Consider the following 17,231-nt stretch of genomic DNA (forward strand, 5'->3'; position numbering starts at 1 on the left):
AGCTTGTCAAAAGTAGGAGCCTGTTATTAATCTCATAAAATAGTTTCTCTCTCTCTTCTCCTGTAGTAGAGTTTAAATCCTCTTTAAATAGTTGCTTTCAACTATTGGGTCTTCTTTTTGTTTTCAGTAGTTAAAGAGGCTAGTCTAAGTACCAAAAATAAAACTATCCTAATTTTTCCCCCTGGATGCCATTCTAGAACTGAAAGCACTTCTTTGAGACTTTGCATAGTTCCATTCAGAGAGCCCAACATGGACACCATTATTCTCAGAATGCCCTCAACATGCTTAAAAAATGCCAGAGATCTCTGCTGTGTGGGATTCCTGCTTTAAAGCATGCTACCCAAGAATTTTGCATGAACAAATAATGCCTTGGATCCACAATCACCCTTCTACAAATCGAAGGCCATCTACCATCACTGAAGACAGGCCCAAGCCAAGACGACATAGCGAAAATCCAATCGAGATCCAGTCTTCGTTGAAACCGAGGTTCTCCAATCTTAGCAACTTTAATACTTGTGGACTTCAACTCCCAAAATCCCTCAGCCAGTCATACTGGCTAATGCATAGAATATTACCAAACCAGCACTATTTAGAACCAGTTTGGTTTAGTGGTTAAGGCACCAGGCTAGAAAGAGATAGGCCATGAGTTCTAGTCCTGTTCCCTTAGACATGAAAGTCACACTCTCAGCCCAACCCACCTCTCAGGATTTTTGTTCTGGGAGAAATAAAGAGAGAGTATTAGCTATGTTGGCCACCTTGATGTATTTATAACAATAAGGTGGGAGATATATAAATATACATATATGTTTATGTACATGTATACACACACATATATACACACACAATTGAAGCAGGCCTTTCTGAGGGAGCAGCTGCTGCTCTTTATGATAAAAGGGTCTTCCTGCAGGTATAGAAAGAAGCATGGAAATAAAACCTTTTCCTAACACCTGAGTGGAATTTTGTCAACTTTTTATTTTCTGTAACCAATCAGTGGCTGATTTGTAAGAGGCTGTGCCAGCTTGCTTTGGATTATCTTTATGCTGAAAATTTCAGCATAAAATTTCCAATATAAATAAACAGCAATGGTGACTTAATTCTTGTGAAGGGTATTCCATTAATTGGAAGTCAACCATGAAGAAATTATCATTAATAGGCTGGGTTCCCCCCGCCCCCGAAATAAATTTAAAAAAAGAAAACACAGCACAAGCAGGAAAGTAAAATATTGCATCTTCCGAAACAACAACATGATTACAACCTCTGTAAGGTTGTGCCCATTTTATCTCTCTTAGGGGAGTCTGAACGGTAGCAAAGTCAATATCCCAAAGACATCAATGTGCACGTATTTCTTTATAAGTAACAACTTTATTGTAACTTGATGTCCTGAAATGCAAAAATATTTTCAGCAACAAGGTACAAAAAGTATCTCACTGAAGTATTTCACTGTTAACATCAGGCAGATATAAAAGGCTAGATGGTTTGATGCAAGTGTCTTAACATGATAGGTAATATGGATAATGTCCAATTAAGCACAGGCTTGAATTCTTCCAATCTTTCAATTCCAAAACAGGATTCAAAAATATACCTTCATTGGGACATATCAAAATCCAGCATAAACTAGACTACTAGAGTATGATAAACGCAAACCACAACAAACACTGATAAAAATAATGTGCATCCATTTCAGAGATAGTCCATTTGCTGCAAGCAAAACAGCAAGAAAATCAATGCAATTGTACTATGCGCTGAAACTAATTAGAGTCCATAGGAAGGATTCAGATCAATCCAGTCAATAAAAATTAAATTTGGGCTACACATCAATTGGTTTAAGAAATCTTTTATAGCCTTAAAACAAAGCATGCCCCAGTGGTTATCCTAATATCTTCCGTAGGAAGTTGACGAAAGTATCTAGCTTTGAACTTGAAGGAACCCCTTTGTAATACAGCGATCAGTGCCTTGCCAATTACTCTCAAATAGCCATTACTCATCACATTGCCATACTTAAATCAAGGAATTACAAAACAAAAGCAGGCATGCATACCTTAGCTATGCCTCATCTTAATAATTCTCTTTCTAGGATATCCGGAGCTGTTTTCAACCTGCAATTGGCTGCAAGAGACAAGTATATCTTTAAAAAAATATTTGGCAACTCCAGTTTTTGGAGATGAACAACTGTGATGAGCTGCCCAGATACAATGTTCATCACCTCTATACCAGTCTTTCTCTCTAAATTCTCACACAACTTTCCATTTTTTTCTTCATCAGCTTGCATTTCAAAAAACCACCGGGCACTATGTCAGCATGCAGTAAATGGACTGCCAAAATCTGGATGAGTTACTGAGGCTTCCTTCATTGAAAAACATCATCAACATAAGTAATTTAAATGGTAACTCTATCACTTTTAGCAGAAATCCAAGCCCCATGTTTCAGGAAACAAATCTTACAAAACCCATACACCATAACACAACACATGCAGGCTGCTCTCTTTGGGGTCAGGGAAAGAGGTCTGATACTGAAGGCCAATGGAGAGGAGAACAGGCAAGCCAAACACAGCAGTTTGATATTTGAACTGAAAATCTGGGAGTAAGGATGGGCTCCCCATCCTCACAAACTTTCCAGATTTCAGTCAGTAGGTACAGAAACGTGGAAAATACGGATTGTTCTTGCCAGCTCTTTTGGAAGAATGCAAACACTGAATGTGGTTCCTTGAGAAAATAAAGATGGATTAGCACATCCATAGAAAACAACATTAATTTTACTTTACTGAGTATTTTGCTGTAGCCAACAAGTAAAACAATATATTAGTTCAATTCATAAGATTGGCTATTAAGGTCCTCTATGGCAACATCTTGTAAATTTTGATGTCTTAAACAAGTACTTCATTCTTATCACACAGTGCTTGATATTTTTGGTACAAAGTGTGCTATTAAGATGTTTTAAATGTTTAACGAAAATAATTTAAGATGTTTTTCTTGACTGCTGTATCAAGTACTATCAGAAGAAGCTGAAATGGACAATTACTCTATTAAATATTCAAGTCACTTTTATATTATAGCTGCAACATTCAAAATGCAAAATTGCTTATATGAATATGTTGTTCACCGTGCAGCAAAATCTTCTTTTATCACTGTGGGACATTACATTCTTTTAATTTCACTGGTAAGAACACCTACCTATACATGATCTTAATTTAGATAAACAGAAACTTCCTGGAAATATTACAAACTATAACACATCTCTGGATAGAACACTGCTGTACCACTTTGGTTGACTGAATAATATTCAGGCCCATTGAAAACACAAAAATGGTCCTTTTAACTGCGCTTCAAGGATGCATGCATGTTCAAATTCTGCACTGACCTTTTCTCTGAAAGAAAGAGTTGAGCCAGAATGGGGATTTGTTTCAAGCTTTAGCATTGGTTTGGAAGCACTCCTTTTTTTTCTTTTTGCTCCAACTGTTCTTTACATATATAATCTTGTTCTTTATATAATAATCTTTGAGCATAAATGTGCCTTAGATCTTTGAATTAATACTTCCCTGCTGAAAACGGGGGAAATATCTTTTGAAAAACTAAGGAAACCTTCATTAATTGAGCATGTCAGTCAAATGGGCTACCTAAAACCTTTTATGAAAAAGCACAAGAAATTCCCTTTACTTATGGTTCAATGCAATTTTTCCCACACAACAGATATATCACATCACCATTATTAAGGTAAATCCATGATAATGAAATATTTCTAATGTGCATGTTTGCAGAGAAATCCCTCCAATTGTAAACAATGCTAACACACACACTGAAAAGTGTTGGCATTAAAGCTAAATTTTGAATAATAGTAACAATAATTAGAGTAATAATTTAAAAAACCCTTTCTTTGTTGCAGTTTACAAGGTTTATCGTAAGATCCTTTTCACATTAGGCAGAATTTCAATACCATCCAACAATGCTAGTACAATAATGAAGGCTAAAAGGAGGTCAGTGCTTATACATACTGACATTTCAGATTTCTATTCTTCCTGCTAAGTGTGTGTCTGTGCAATTTTCACTAGTGACAATAGGCTTGTGCGCACACACAATAAGGGAACAGAGTTAAGCCTACCCAAAGTGTGGAAACAGAATGGGTTCTAACATGAACACTTGAAGATATTAAGTTAAAATCAGCATCTCTAAGTCATGCGCACCTTGTTTGCAGTAACAAAACTAAATCCCATGTGGCTGTGGGCATCTTAATGTATTTCAAAAGTTAGGCCACAAGTACTGTACCATATTTATCAAAACCAAAATATATATGTACCACACAACATACAAAAGTTACACATTAAAAGTGCATACTGAGATTCCATTTTGGCCCATTTCTGAAATCAACATTTGGTCACTCTTAAGCATCCTTAACCTCCCGTGTATTCTATTTGAGAAATTACCATTTCTTCCACAAGACATATCTCTTATTTCCTCTCCGTACCAACTCTCACTCTGGTTCAGTACAAGGTAAAAGAACAATGGATCATAAAGCAACATGGGCCAAAAAAAAAAATACTATATTTTTTTCCACTGATGGGCACACTCACATAGTAAGCATTTATAAATACTAGTAAAATACATTTCTGAGCCAAGACATTGCATATTTCCCTCAGTCACCTGAACCAATGAAAAATAAATTATATTCAGAGTAGTATATTGCCACCGCATGCCTGACAGCACTCTCTGATGATAGGCAGATGCATCCTAAATACAATATTTTGGCCTGGAGCGCTTGTTTGCCAGTTCAAGTGCTTTTAACAGGGGGCTAGTTGAAATCCAGTTACCATAAGACCAACCAATAATCTTCATTTTGGGATTTTTTTTTTAAAAAAAAAAAAGGAAAAGAGAAGATCCTTTTGAAACGGTCTTCGTTGATCAGCATTACTGCCTTATGGAGCTAGTGCAATCCTACAAAGCCGAGTCAAAAACGACGAGGCACCATTTAAAAAACAACAACAGGAAAATCACAAATGAACTAGAATAGTTGACATTAAGGCCTTTCAGTGAACTGGAGAATTATCAGTCTGATTTAAAGCTGATTATTAAACCATATATTTATCCATTCTTTAAAAGCTTTCTGGTTCTGTTCTGTAGGGAAGGGTCACATATTTGAGGAGTTGGTTTGCAAAACCCCTTCTGGATATGGACGAGGAGGCATTAGTTCCCGAGAGTTCATGGAAGATTTCATGACTGTTTTAGCCGTTTGCGTGGAATGCCGAACTGCGGACACTGTGCAGAGGCCAGGGCCCGAAACGCCTCAGCGACCAAGTGGGGATGAGAGTGGATCATTGATTTCCATCCTGCAGTTTCCGTTATGTCTGTGGCTTGGCTGTAAAGAAAAAAGAGGCACAAAACATGTGTTGAAAAGATTTGCAAAATACTACAGGCATGTCTACTCAAAGGTCAAGCTACATTAAGATGAAGAAGACATACTTCCAAGTGGAGATATCAGGAAGATAAGGAACCAAAATGAAAGCATTTTATTTTTTATTTTTAGTCAGTGATTACCAAAGCCAACTTGTGTTGAATCAAGGCTTGCAAAAAGCTACTTTTCAGTACCTGAAAGGCTGCTTGACATTTCAGCAAATCCCTCTCTTGTTCTGAGTAGGAATCACAAAGCCATTTATTTATTTATTAATAACATTTATATAGTTCCCAAAAGTTCTGGGTGGCTCTCAATCAAAAGTTAAAACAATATATAAAGCCATATTAAAACTATAAAACTAAACACATGAAACATTGAAAGCAACAAAAAACCTGGGGCTTATCAGTGCTAACATGCCATCATCTAATCTCCCAACATTTAAGGGGAAAAGCCAAGTCTTCAAAGACTTACTGAAGGCTAAAAGGGTGGAGGCCTGCCAAACCTCCCATCAGATGGCAATATTTAGGGGAAGCGACTAGGAGAGTGCCCACTCCTGCACTTCATTCAATACTGCATTTTATGTGTGAACTGCAATGGATCTCCCATTAATTCCAAAGCCATATTATCGATTTATCTTTAGATGGCTTCCTGATCAAGTTTACAAAATACACAAATATAAAACAGATATGTAAACACAACAAACAGGGAGAAATTTGTAATAGAAATATGGAGGGCACCCTTCAATAGTTATATGCCTCACTCTTTATTCCACTTCTTATCTCTTGTGATCGAGACAAACACACAGATAGATTATAGACAATGCTTAAGTGAGATCAAAGTACATACCTGTTGTTCCAGTTTTTTCCATCTTTACAGCCAAGCTGCCTAAGAACACTGCACCTGTGCATAAGAGAATACTCAGATATTATCTCTCTGAAGTGTTCCCTTCAAAGGAGAAATATTTTTCAAGGAAACAAATGAGATACCTGTTAATGAAATCTATTGCTTGTGCTTTCAACTGTTCTGCACTGTGCAAATCTGCGAGAATCAGAATGTCTGCCACATTTTCTACTGAGAGGTTACTACACAGAGCTTCTTCACACATGATCTTCAGCCGTTCAAGTGCATACTGACCAGAGGGAAAAATGGTTTGCACATATTCAATCCTGCTTCAGTCAGAAAAGTAGGCATCTCTAATATACAAATGCCAAGTAGAAACTATGAAATCCTTGATCCCTTACAATGAACTACAGGATCTGAATGATAGAGCATGTACTGCTCTACCCTCAATGAATTCACGTTAGGAACAATAATTCCCAGGGCTACATATCTGGCAAGAGAAATGCTAAGTCTGTAAGTGTATTGATCCATTATTAGTAATTAAAGCATGTTAATTCTCCAAATTTGAAACACCAATAAAAATATTAATCTCATCTATACATTTCACTTCTATAGTCTGCTACTGTAATATCCTAGAAAGAGGAAATTATGACAACAGGAGGTCTGAAAAGGTCTTTCTTTTTTCCTAATAGACAACTACATGTCTGGGTGGTTATTCACCTCAGTTCTCCAAACATTGCCCAAAATAATGGATAACAGCTTTTCACTAATAGTATAAAACATGTTTATATAATTTCTGATCTTTCTTTACTCAGTGTATTGATAGCATTCCTGAATGTAAGAAAAATTCAAAATGAATTCTTTCTAAATTTTGTTAAAACAAATAGTAAAACACTTCTATAGTTTTTCTGTACTTACTTTATCTGCTGCTGCCAACAAGCTGTCAGCCATTTTCTCAAGATTTGGAGCCTTGCCTGTATAAATGAATCTCATCATCTCTTTAAATACGTCAGGATCTACATCATTTATTTCTACACAATTCTGTCACGCAAATCAGAAAAAATCTTGTTATGATTTTTAATTAAAGCATTATAAACCACCTTTTATAACGCAGCTACAAAACACATTATGCCCCCATTATTCCTGCTGATAATATTAAATAAATCTATTGTTGGGTTCCTTCAATCTCAGGTAGTGACATTTTTCCCATGAAATCAAGTAGAAATTTAGAAGCTGTTATGGTGCTCCATTTGGATTCAAATAAACAAGTCAAAGAAGTAGAAAATAAATGAGTCAAAAGTTGAACTAGAGCAGAGGTGTATAACTCAATTTCATTGAGGACCACATCAGGGCTGTGGTTGACCTTGAGGGGCCAGGCGGATGTGGCCAGCTTGACACCACTCCCAAACTGCTGGAATATTTCCTTTTCACACTGGGGAGACTGGGCTGAAGGTATGCTGGACTGATCTTTCCTCTTTGTATTGGGTAGACCAGTATGGCCCCACGGACCAGATCCAACCACATTGCGGGCCGGACACATCGTGGGCCAAATCCGACCCGCAGGCCTTGAGTTTGACACCCCTGAACTAGGGCTTGTTTGCAAAATTCTCATACTGCTCTTCCTACCTTACATGTAGTTCCAATATTACATTTACTATACTTACAAATCTGTTTCAGGCTTCAAGCAACCTGCTAGCTTTAAATTTAAAAAATGTTATAAGACAATAGCCGCTGAAGGCTTGACAATGCCTGGCCAAAGAAATGATAAAAAAACAAAAAACCCTCAATAGTACCAACTGAGGTCCTTTGGGAAAGCAGTTCAAAAGAGGCAACAATACAGAGGACTATGAAACCAATTTTATTCTGATGGATCAATTATTTCTTCCTAACTAAGTACAGGAGCCAGGGTATCCCAGAGATGATTTTCCAACAGCAACTGGAATGTCTTGGTTTTTTTTCGCCTTGAAAATGTTTTGCTTCTCATCCAAGAAGCTTTTTCAGAACTGAAGAAGCTCCTTGGATATGAAGCAAAATATTTTTAAGAAAAAACCCCAAGAAATCCAGTTGCCTTTTGAAAAGCACCTTTGGGACAACCATGACCCGGATGATTGAAACTCTCCATAGACAGGATAGTTTTGACAGACAAACTCATGCTTTCCATATCTTGAGATATTGGCATATTCAATCCAGAAAGGCCAATTTTATTAACAGATGCTCCAAGTGTCAGGGTTCCAGTTAACACACCCAACGGAATCATGTGATTCCTACCTGCAAATGAATATCCACAACATCCTCAAAACACTTTTATTTTATGTGTCACACATTTGTAACACTTCCCATAGTATTATATTTTTAAATGCACTGTTCAAATAAACTGTGAAATACTATTTGGCTCTTGAGTTGTTGTTGTTTTTCATTTAACCCAGCACTCCCCAACACCTGGGCTGCAGATTGGTACCAGTCTGTGGCCTGTTAGGAACTGGGCTATGCAAGCGGGGGTCAAGTGAGCAAAGCTTCATCGGTGCATGCGAGATCTAGGTTGCACACAAAACCATCCCCCTTCCTCCTGGTCTGTGGAAGACTATTTTTCTTTCAAAACCGGTCCCTGGTGCCAGACAGACTGCTGATTTAACTGACTGATTTGGTTTCTGTCATCTTATGCTGATTCAAAGATAAGGTCCTTTAGGACAGCGGTCACCAACTGGTGGGCTATGGCCCACTGGTGGTCTGTGAGAAAATTTTGGTGGTCTGCAGAGAAATGTCACTCCCAGAGCAACCCCCAAAGCAATTAACCTGCGCAGGAACACAAGGCTGCACCGCCCACATGGCCCGCGGGAACCCTCCCTGCCCACTAACTCCTTACCTGGCAAACTTGCCTGCTAAGTTGCTATTTTTCCTTTTTCCGACCATCAGCTGTTCTGCTGTGCCGGGAGATTTAGATTAGCTAGAAAGCAGAAAATCATTGGTTTTCTTGCTTTCTAGCTAATCTTTAGATCTTTACAACCTTCCTTAGGACTGAAGCAGTGCAGACTCAGCTAGCCGATGGCAGAAACACAGATCTCTATGTGAATCTGTGATTCTGTGAGCAACTCAATCTGCCTGCCTGCTTTGCCTGATTTTGGGTAAAAGTTGCTCTTTTTAATAAAAATGCAATATTTATATATATATATATATATATATATATATATATATATATATATATATATATATATATATATATATATATATATATATATATATATATATATTATATATTTGTTTTCTGAGGTTCTCATGGTATTTGTATGTGGATCTTTGGTTATTTGGGTTTTCTCCCGCGTAAGATTGGAAGTATCTAGGCAACGTTTCGATGAAGTCTCATTCATCATCTTCAGGCTTCTGTCTTCGGCTCTGTGCTTCTCAGAGTGATGTGAGCTTTGCACGCGTTGAAGAACATAAGAACTCAATCAAAAAAGAAGAACCGACCTCTTCCCTGGTCCAACACCTCAAAGCCACAGGACATGAGATTGACTTTAAAAATACCAGAACTATCGCCAAAACCGAACACTTCAACAACAGAATAATCAGAGAAGCCATAGAGATAGAAAAACGCCCACACAGCATGAATAAAAGAGATAACACCTCCCGCTTACCAGCCATTTGGAAACCCGCCCTCATGAACAGACGAGTACCTAACATGATGAATGACACCAGACCCACACCCGCGAGGGCCACACAAAGATGCCACCACCACACTTCCACGTAAAAAGCAGACTCACACCCACACAGAAGATGAGACACGACCACAGACCAGAAGCCGCACTGCAGCTGCATCACTACCCACTTCAACCCCCCCTGAGCCATACATGAAGCGAACTGACCCCCACCAGGAAGATGCAGCACGACCACGAACTCGAAGCCAAACAGCAAGATCACAGCTCACCAGCTCAAATCCCCCAGTAACTAAGACCAACCTGAGCACAACCAAGCCCCCACCTGAACAGAACACACCTCCAGCCAATCAGAACATGGCCAACCCCCAACCAATCAGAACACAGCCAAACCCCCAACCAATGAGAACACACCCCCACCCAATCAGAACACAGCCAAGCCCCCAACCAATCAAGTCACACCCCCACTAGCAGTTAAAAGGAAGAAGCAGCTGCAAGCTCACATCACTCTGAGAAGCACAGAGCTGAAGACAGAAGCCTGAAGATGATGAATGAGACTTCATCGAAACGTTGCCTAGATACTTCCAATCTTACGCGGGAGAAAACCCGAATAACCAAAGATCCACATATACATACATACATACATACATACATACATACATACATATATATATGTGTGTGTGTGTGTGTGTGTGTGTGTGTGTGTGTGTGTTGTGAGTTAATTTTGTGAATTTACTTGCTAGCAAATTTTAGGTGACAGGCTCAGGTAGCCGATCTCACAGATCTCTGAATGAAGCTGTGATTCTGTGAGCAACTCAATCTGCCTGCCTGCTTTGCCTGATTTTGGGTAAAAGTTGCTCTTTTTATAAAAAAAAATCAATATTTACATAAATATTTATAATATTTACATACAAGTCATGCCCAGCCTGTCACATGACGAAGCCACACCCACAAATTAGGCCACGCCCACAAAATCGGTTAAGAAATTTGAATCCTACCCGTCTCTGAGTGTGTGTGTGTGAGAGAGAGAGGGGGGGGAGGGAGGGAGGAGGTTAGATCAGACCCCCCTCTCTCTCTCCCCCCCTCCCCATCCAACGTCAACAAGCCGACGTCAATCAAAATTCATATTAGTGGTCCCCGGGATTTAAAATTATGAGTTTGGTGGTCCCTCAGGTCCAAAAGGTTGGTGACCCCTGCTTTAGGATATCATTCCACAGAAATGGAAGCAGTGCTCCACTCACCTTTTTGCTTTCCTCCATTTCATGTTCAAACATGGCATTAAAAACAGGTGAACGAGCTGTGGGAAGAAACTTGAGTGTTAGTAGTAGGTCAAGATTGTAACAAAAACGATGAAACAAGACAGAAGTAAAAGATACCTGCAAGGATAGATTTATGAGCTTTGAACTCTTGCCCTCCTATATAAAAGCTGCAATCTGTGAATCTTGTGGTTTCCCAGAGGTTGCCTAAATCTTCAGCTAGTCGACATTCAGGTACTTTTAAGGTGTTTGTACTGGATAGTCCTGATATATTCACTGAGTCTTGGACCACACTTACCTAATCAAAACAGTAAATAATATATCAATAACTGTAATGTTAAGGTTCTCATAGGACAATAATGCATACATTAGGCAACTAGTTTCATTTCATTCCAAACTACTGATAAGTATTTCTGATGCCCCAAAATCATGATATTTAGCTAGAAAAATAAAATAGACCAACAAACCAATCTGACAAATACAACTCAACATGTGTTGTACTATCAGCATATTAAGTAAAAGCAAGAAATGAATATTTTTAACAGATTGTTTGAAATCTGCTCCTAATTGTATCTAACACCACTATATACAATATAATTGTTTTATCTTGTATCACGGAGTTCCCCAATCTTTTCAGCTTTGCAGACTGGTATGGAGGTGGAGAGGGGACGGTGTTGTGCGAGCAGTGGGCAAACACGCACATAGGCGCAAATAATCTAACCTAATATAGGTGGCTACCAAATGGTAGCCCAATTATTATTTCAGGAGCGAAAACAATAAACTGAATTTCTGTCCTTATGGTGACTGTGTCATGTGACCTTGGAAAGACATGTGCAGCAACAGTCATAACTTCAAAGACGGGTGTAAGTAGCTTTTTAAAACTGTTGTAACTTTGAACGGTCATTAAAAGGTAATAAGCGAAGGACTACCTTACGTATGTGCATTCAGATTCCATCAAATACATACTACAGACCTCTGTGCACACACAAAGCCTCTCTGCCTTTACTAATCTGCATTCATCTGAGGTTATTGGAAATGAAGGGTTAATGCTCTTCTTCCGGGGTGCCTGCCATATTCCTCCCCACTATTTGCCATAGTTGCACTAAATACCAGATTTTCAAAAAGACCAACAATCATCTCAATAGCAAAAATGAGGAGCTATAGACAATCCTTGCTTATCAATTACTGCTAAGTGACATGATTCTAAAGTATGAGTTGTATGACTGCACCAACTTATGGCAGTTGCAGGAGCTCTGATTGCAGTCATTAAATGAATCCTATGTGATTGTTAAGCGCAATGTCACTTGCACATGCAACCTTCTATCGATTTTCCCACTCACTTTGCTTGTCAGAAGCTCGCAATGAAGGTAGCAAAGAACGATTGCATAACCCTAGCTGCAATCAGAGTAATTGTAAGTTGGTTGCCAAGTCCCCACATTACAAGCATGTGAGCATGGGGATGCTGCAACACACGCAAGTATGAGTACAGACCATAAATCTCCATGTTCAGCGCTGTAATAACTTTGAACAATTGCTGAACTAGTTGTCATTAAATAAGGACTACTTGGTATTTTAAAGCTAACTATGTTCAGTTTGCAAACAATAACTGAAGCTCCAAAAGGAGTTAAGAAAACAAAGTGCAAGACTGGATGCTCCTGAATCAATGCATCAAAACCACTGCAATACAACAGATTTTATCTGTTGTGCACACTTCTTGCCTTTGTCCATATTAAACATTTGCCTCTAACAAGTTTGGTTTGCAGTCGAACTGTTTGATTCAGGAATATTTTATGACATGAGAATCCTTTCAGATTCAGGCTTGTTACCTCCACTTATCAATGCAATAATTGTATTCACAACAAATCCATCACACAGCTAATTTAGATTGTCTATCTAACTAAAATAAGATGCAGTACATTTCTACCATTTGGTCTCAAGAGCCACATTTCAATTATTCTTCATGCACAATATAATGGCACATAATTAAGTTGTAAGCTTGCCAAGAAATTTTTGCACATATTTCTTGTAAATACAAAGATCAAAGCAAACTTATTAGCAGTTACAGCATCCATCGTCTTCCTAAGCCACTAATCAGTTCCCAACAGCAGTGATAACCAACCAAAGTATATTTAACACTCACTGTAATGGGATCGTAACTTTCTTCACTAGTTTTCATTTGGAAACGCCATAAGCAGTCCTTCTGGATTTTAGGTTACTGATATAATTAAGAGTGATTTATTGATTTAAGCCAAGGATCTATTTCATCAGAGCATTTATATTGATTAGATTTTTTAAATTAATCTAAACAACTTTCACTCTTCCAAGCATTCATGAACATTTGAATTGTTGAGAAAAGTTACCTTAATTTTGTAATCTTGTTAACAGATTTAAATCTGAAGAATGTCAGAAGAATTTTTAAACATCTAATGTCATGGAGGACATTATCAATGTAATGAAAAACTACAACTGTTTTGACAAAAGCAATTTTGTCAGTTTTACTGCACAATTACTAATTCTAGCATATCAAACTTGTGAATCAGAAACTCCGTCTTCTTAAAACGTATTCCATAACTGTTCCTCTCTGTTTTCTTGGTAGGTAAGCTAATCAGGAAAGGTCCAGGATCACCATGATCATTACACATTCATTATGGAAATCAACTATTTTTTCTTTTAAAACTTTGCATTCAAAGTTCTGGTCACTTTAAACCAGGGGTGTCAAACTGGAGGCCCATGGGCCGAATGTGTCACGCATAGGCCATGCCCACCTCAGCTCCGCAAATGGGAAAAATGTCATGAAATGTCACATGACAGCAAAGAGTTTGACACCAGTGATTTAAGCTATCCTTATCTCTCCAAGGAGCTGAAGCACTAAAAAGAGAAGTTCCAAAATTGAGGGGGAAAAAGTTGATGGCATAAGTTTACAAAGTCACACTTCTACAGAACATAAACTTTTCTGTTTTGGTGAATTCTTAAAATTCAGGCTTATCTTAAACTAGTCAACAATTGAGGAATAAGCAAAATGCACAAATAATAGATTATATGGTCTGCAGCCATTAAGATACACAAATCTTTGAACAGCTACTGCCAACCAATGTAAACAGTACTGGCCTGATTCAAGAAAAACTTACAGAGTTATCCAATTGGACTTCATTTAAAAATATATCAATGCAGAACCAGTTGGATCCTATGATAGTTCCCAGTGCAATATAGAATAAAGTGAAGCATTAGAAACATGCAGTCTCATGAGGCTGGAATGGGAGTTGGAATACTCCCATGATTTATTGATTTATTGATTGACTGACTGATAGACAGACAGACATCAATCACAGGACTATTCCTCAGGTTTCTTTTCATTTTGTGGTAAATAGCAGTGTGTCTAATGGGCAACTTATTTATAGAAAATGGATCTTGCACCATATACGTAAGAAAACCATTAAGTTCAAACCTTTGATCAGGGTGTTTCTTTAATACAGAAGGGATAAACTTAACATTTAAAGCTCTCCTCATCGCTCATTCATAGCCATGGAAACCAATATTCTATTTTAAAAAGCACAGATTGATTACCTACCTCACAAAATAGCGTAAGCTTGTCATCTGGTAAAAGACCATTAGTTTCCTCAAGTAAAAAGTCTCTTCGAATGAATTTTTTAAAACCCCAGTCCTTGCCTTGAACAAATCGATATGCTCTTTGGCTTTCTAGTCGTAAATAAATAAAACAGGAGTATATTCAATTAAAAGACATTTAAAAATAATTACAGATGAGAAATGAAATCCAAGGTTCCTACTGAGTTGAAGTCATTATATTATTAATAGCAATCTATGTATCCATGAATACATTTTTGGCTGAGAAACTGCCCCACTTGCTGTGCATTGAACAGAGTTTAATATATATTACCAGCCATTTGATTCAATTGCCAACCATACAGAAATAAAATGTAGAGGTAAATATTTTTGGTTATAAAGACCCAGGCTGGCTTTTAAAAATATATAGTCCTTGGCTTACAACCATAATGGAGCTCAACATTTCTGTTGCTAAGTGAGACAGTTAAGTGAGTTTGCCCCATTTTATTTATCTTTCTTGCCACAGTGGTTAAGTGAATCATTGCAGTTGTTAAGTTAGTAAAATAATTGTTAATTGAATCTGGCTTCCCCACTGACTTTGCTTGTCAGAAGGTCGCCAAAAGTGATCACATAACCTCCAGGGCACTGCTACCGTCATAAATATGAGTCAGTTGCCAAGCATTCGAATTTTGATGCTGCAATCGTCACAAGTGTGAAACACAGTCGTAAGTTGCTTTTTCTTTAGAGTTGTTGTAATTGCAAAATGAAGTGTTATAAGTCGAGGACAATCTGTAACCTTAAAAGTATTTGGTAGTATTTGGATATCAATGAGTCAGTACTGAACACGTTACCTAGAAAATGTACGCAGTCATTTTACAAAGGTTGTGCAGGCTTTTCTATCCCGCTGTTCTCCAGTCAAACTAGAGATCAGCTCTCACAATCCTGGCCTGGGTACCAAAACCCTGGAAGGTGTCAAGTGGAGGAACGCTACGTTATAAAAAACAGTACTGCTGTTTATGATAGTTGCAATAGCAGTAATGTTATTTATCATCCACCAGCACCCTATGGCACTCCGGTGGGAGCCAGTTCTCGAGAAGCTAAGCTCAGTGAGAAAAGGCTCTTGACTGTGAAATGGTTATTTTAATACATGGGAGAATGAACTGGACCCAGCCCAGTAACTGTATCCACTGTGCAGATTCATGAGCCACCAATAGGTCTTTCAAGCAGCCGAGTATGTCCATCACAGGGCACAATGCGTCAACACCACTGATTTATACTGGTATATTTTAAGAAACAGGAGAGAAAAATAAGAAAGGTCCATAACAGGATAATCAACAGTATTCTGCCCACAAATCAAAGGACAGAATGAGGCCTCATTTAACCCAGACGGCAGGCTGCCTGGCTTACCTGAGACCTCATTCTGCCCTTTGATTTGAATGCAGAAGAGATTGTTAAAAACACCCCAAGTAAGACACATCAAGGAGCCAATTGTACAGCCGTCTCAGTAGTCACAAACTGACAGGTCCTACAAATATTAATTAAATGGAAATTACAGATGTTAGCAGCTTTTTCTGTGAAAGGCTTTACAGACAGCAGCAGCATCATACTTTCCCAATCATATCTACAAAGTGACTTTAAAAAAAAGGAACACAGAATTTATATAAACAAATTCCCTGTAACTGTCAACTAGACAAACGTCAGCTTAAAAATTTGAGGCAGATATTGCAAAGTAGAGGAAGGAAGGAAGGAAGGAAGGAAGGAAGGAAGGAAGGAAGGAAGGAAGGAAGGAAGGAAGGAAGGAAGGAAGGAAGGAAGGAAGGAAGGAAGGAAGGAAGGAAGGAAGGAAGGAAGGAAGGAGAAGGGAAGGAAGAAGGGAAAGAGGGGGGGGGAAAAAGAGAAGAGGAAGGAAGAAGGAAGGAAGAGGAGAAGGAAGGAAGGAAGGGAAGAAGGGAAGAAGGAGGAAGAAGGAAGAAGAAGGTAAAGGAAGGATCTATGGAAAGCTAGAGTATACAACCTTTTCTGAAAGGTTTGATTTGCCATAAACATGAAGTATTTCCAAGGGAATAAAAGGGTGACTTTTTGACAGGCTTTGGAAAGGCCCAAATATTTCTTTCTCACACTGAAAGTCAACATCAGAGTAATTTTTTAAAATACACTTACCCATTGCCTTTGTTTCTTCTCTTTTTGCATTTAACAAAGAAAACTTAAATTTTGCTCTCACTTCACTTTTTGGACAACTAACTAGAAGTAAATACAATGAAAGATAATCTTTGCTTTCATCATCTAAACCTTTTGGGTTTACCCTCAGGCACCTGGAATGTAAGAAGTCTGGGTTATACATCAATGCTGAATAAAAACTGTCCTCAGCTAGACATATTTATGTCAGGACTTAGAGGGTAATGTGTTTCAAACCTGCTAGAATAAGGTCCCTTTACAAGGAATCATAAATAGCTCTCTCTTTTAGATTGATATTTTGAAAAAAATGTTTTTGAGTAGCATGGCCTCAACCAAAGTTACAAACTTCAAATATTCCACTATTGTG

The 17,231-nt window shown here is 38.1% G+C and overlaps 1 protein-coding gene across 1 annotated transcript in view; it reads right to left on the reverse strand.

The window, feature by feature from the left end:
• Positions 1-1,342: 1,342 nt before the first annotated feature.
• The window catches only part of SPOPL (speckle type BTB/POZ protein like), a 40,402-nt gene continuing 24,513 nt past the window's right edge, over positions 1,343-17,231 (reverse strand). Inside the window, exons 4-11 of the mRNA XM_026673525.2 lie at positions 16,850-17,001; positions 14,697-14,824; positions 11,249-11,426; positions 11,114-11,169; positions 7,141-7,263; positions 6,369-6,511; positions 6,229-6,282; positions 1,343-5,346 (exon numbers count right to left, since the gene is read on the reverse strand). Coding sequence (XP_026529310.1) covers positions 5,202-5,346; positions 6,229-6,282; positions 6,369-6,511; positions 7,141-7,263; positions 11,114-11,169; positions 11,249-11,426; positions 14,697-14,824; positions 16,850-17,001 — 979 coding nt within the window. The 3' untranslated portion in view covers positions 1,343-5,201. The remainder of the gene's footprint in view (positions 5,347-6,228; positions 6,283-6,368; positions 6,512-7,140; positions 7,264-11,113; positions 11,170-11,248; positions 11,427-14,696; positions 14,825-16,849; positions 17,002-17,231) is intronic.

This window comes from Notechis scutatus, chromosome 1 (genome assembly GCF_049901735.1).
Source record: "Notechis scutatus isolate UNSWTSFEM ecotype Mainland chromosome 1, rNotScu1.2, whole genome shotgun sequence".
Classification (NCBI taxonomy): domain Eukaryota; kingdom Metazoa; phylum Chordata; class Lepidosauria; order Squamata; family Elapidae; genus Notechis; species Notechis scutatus.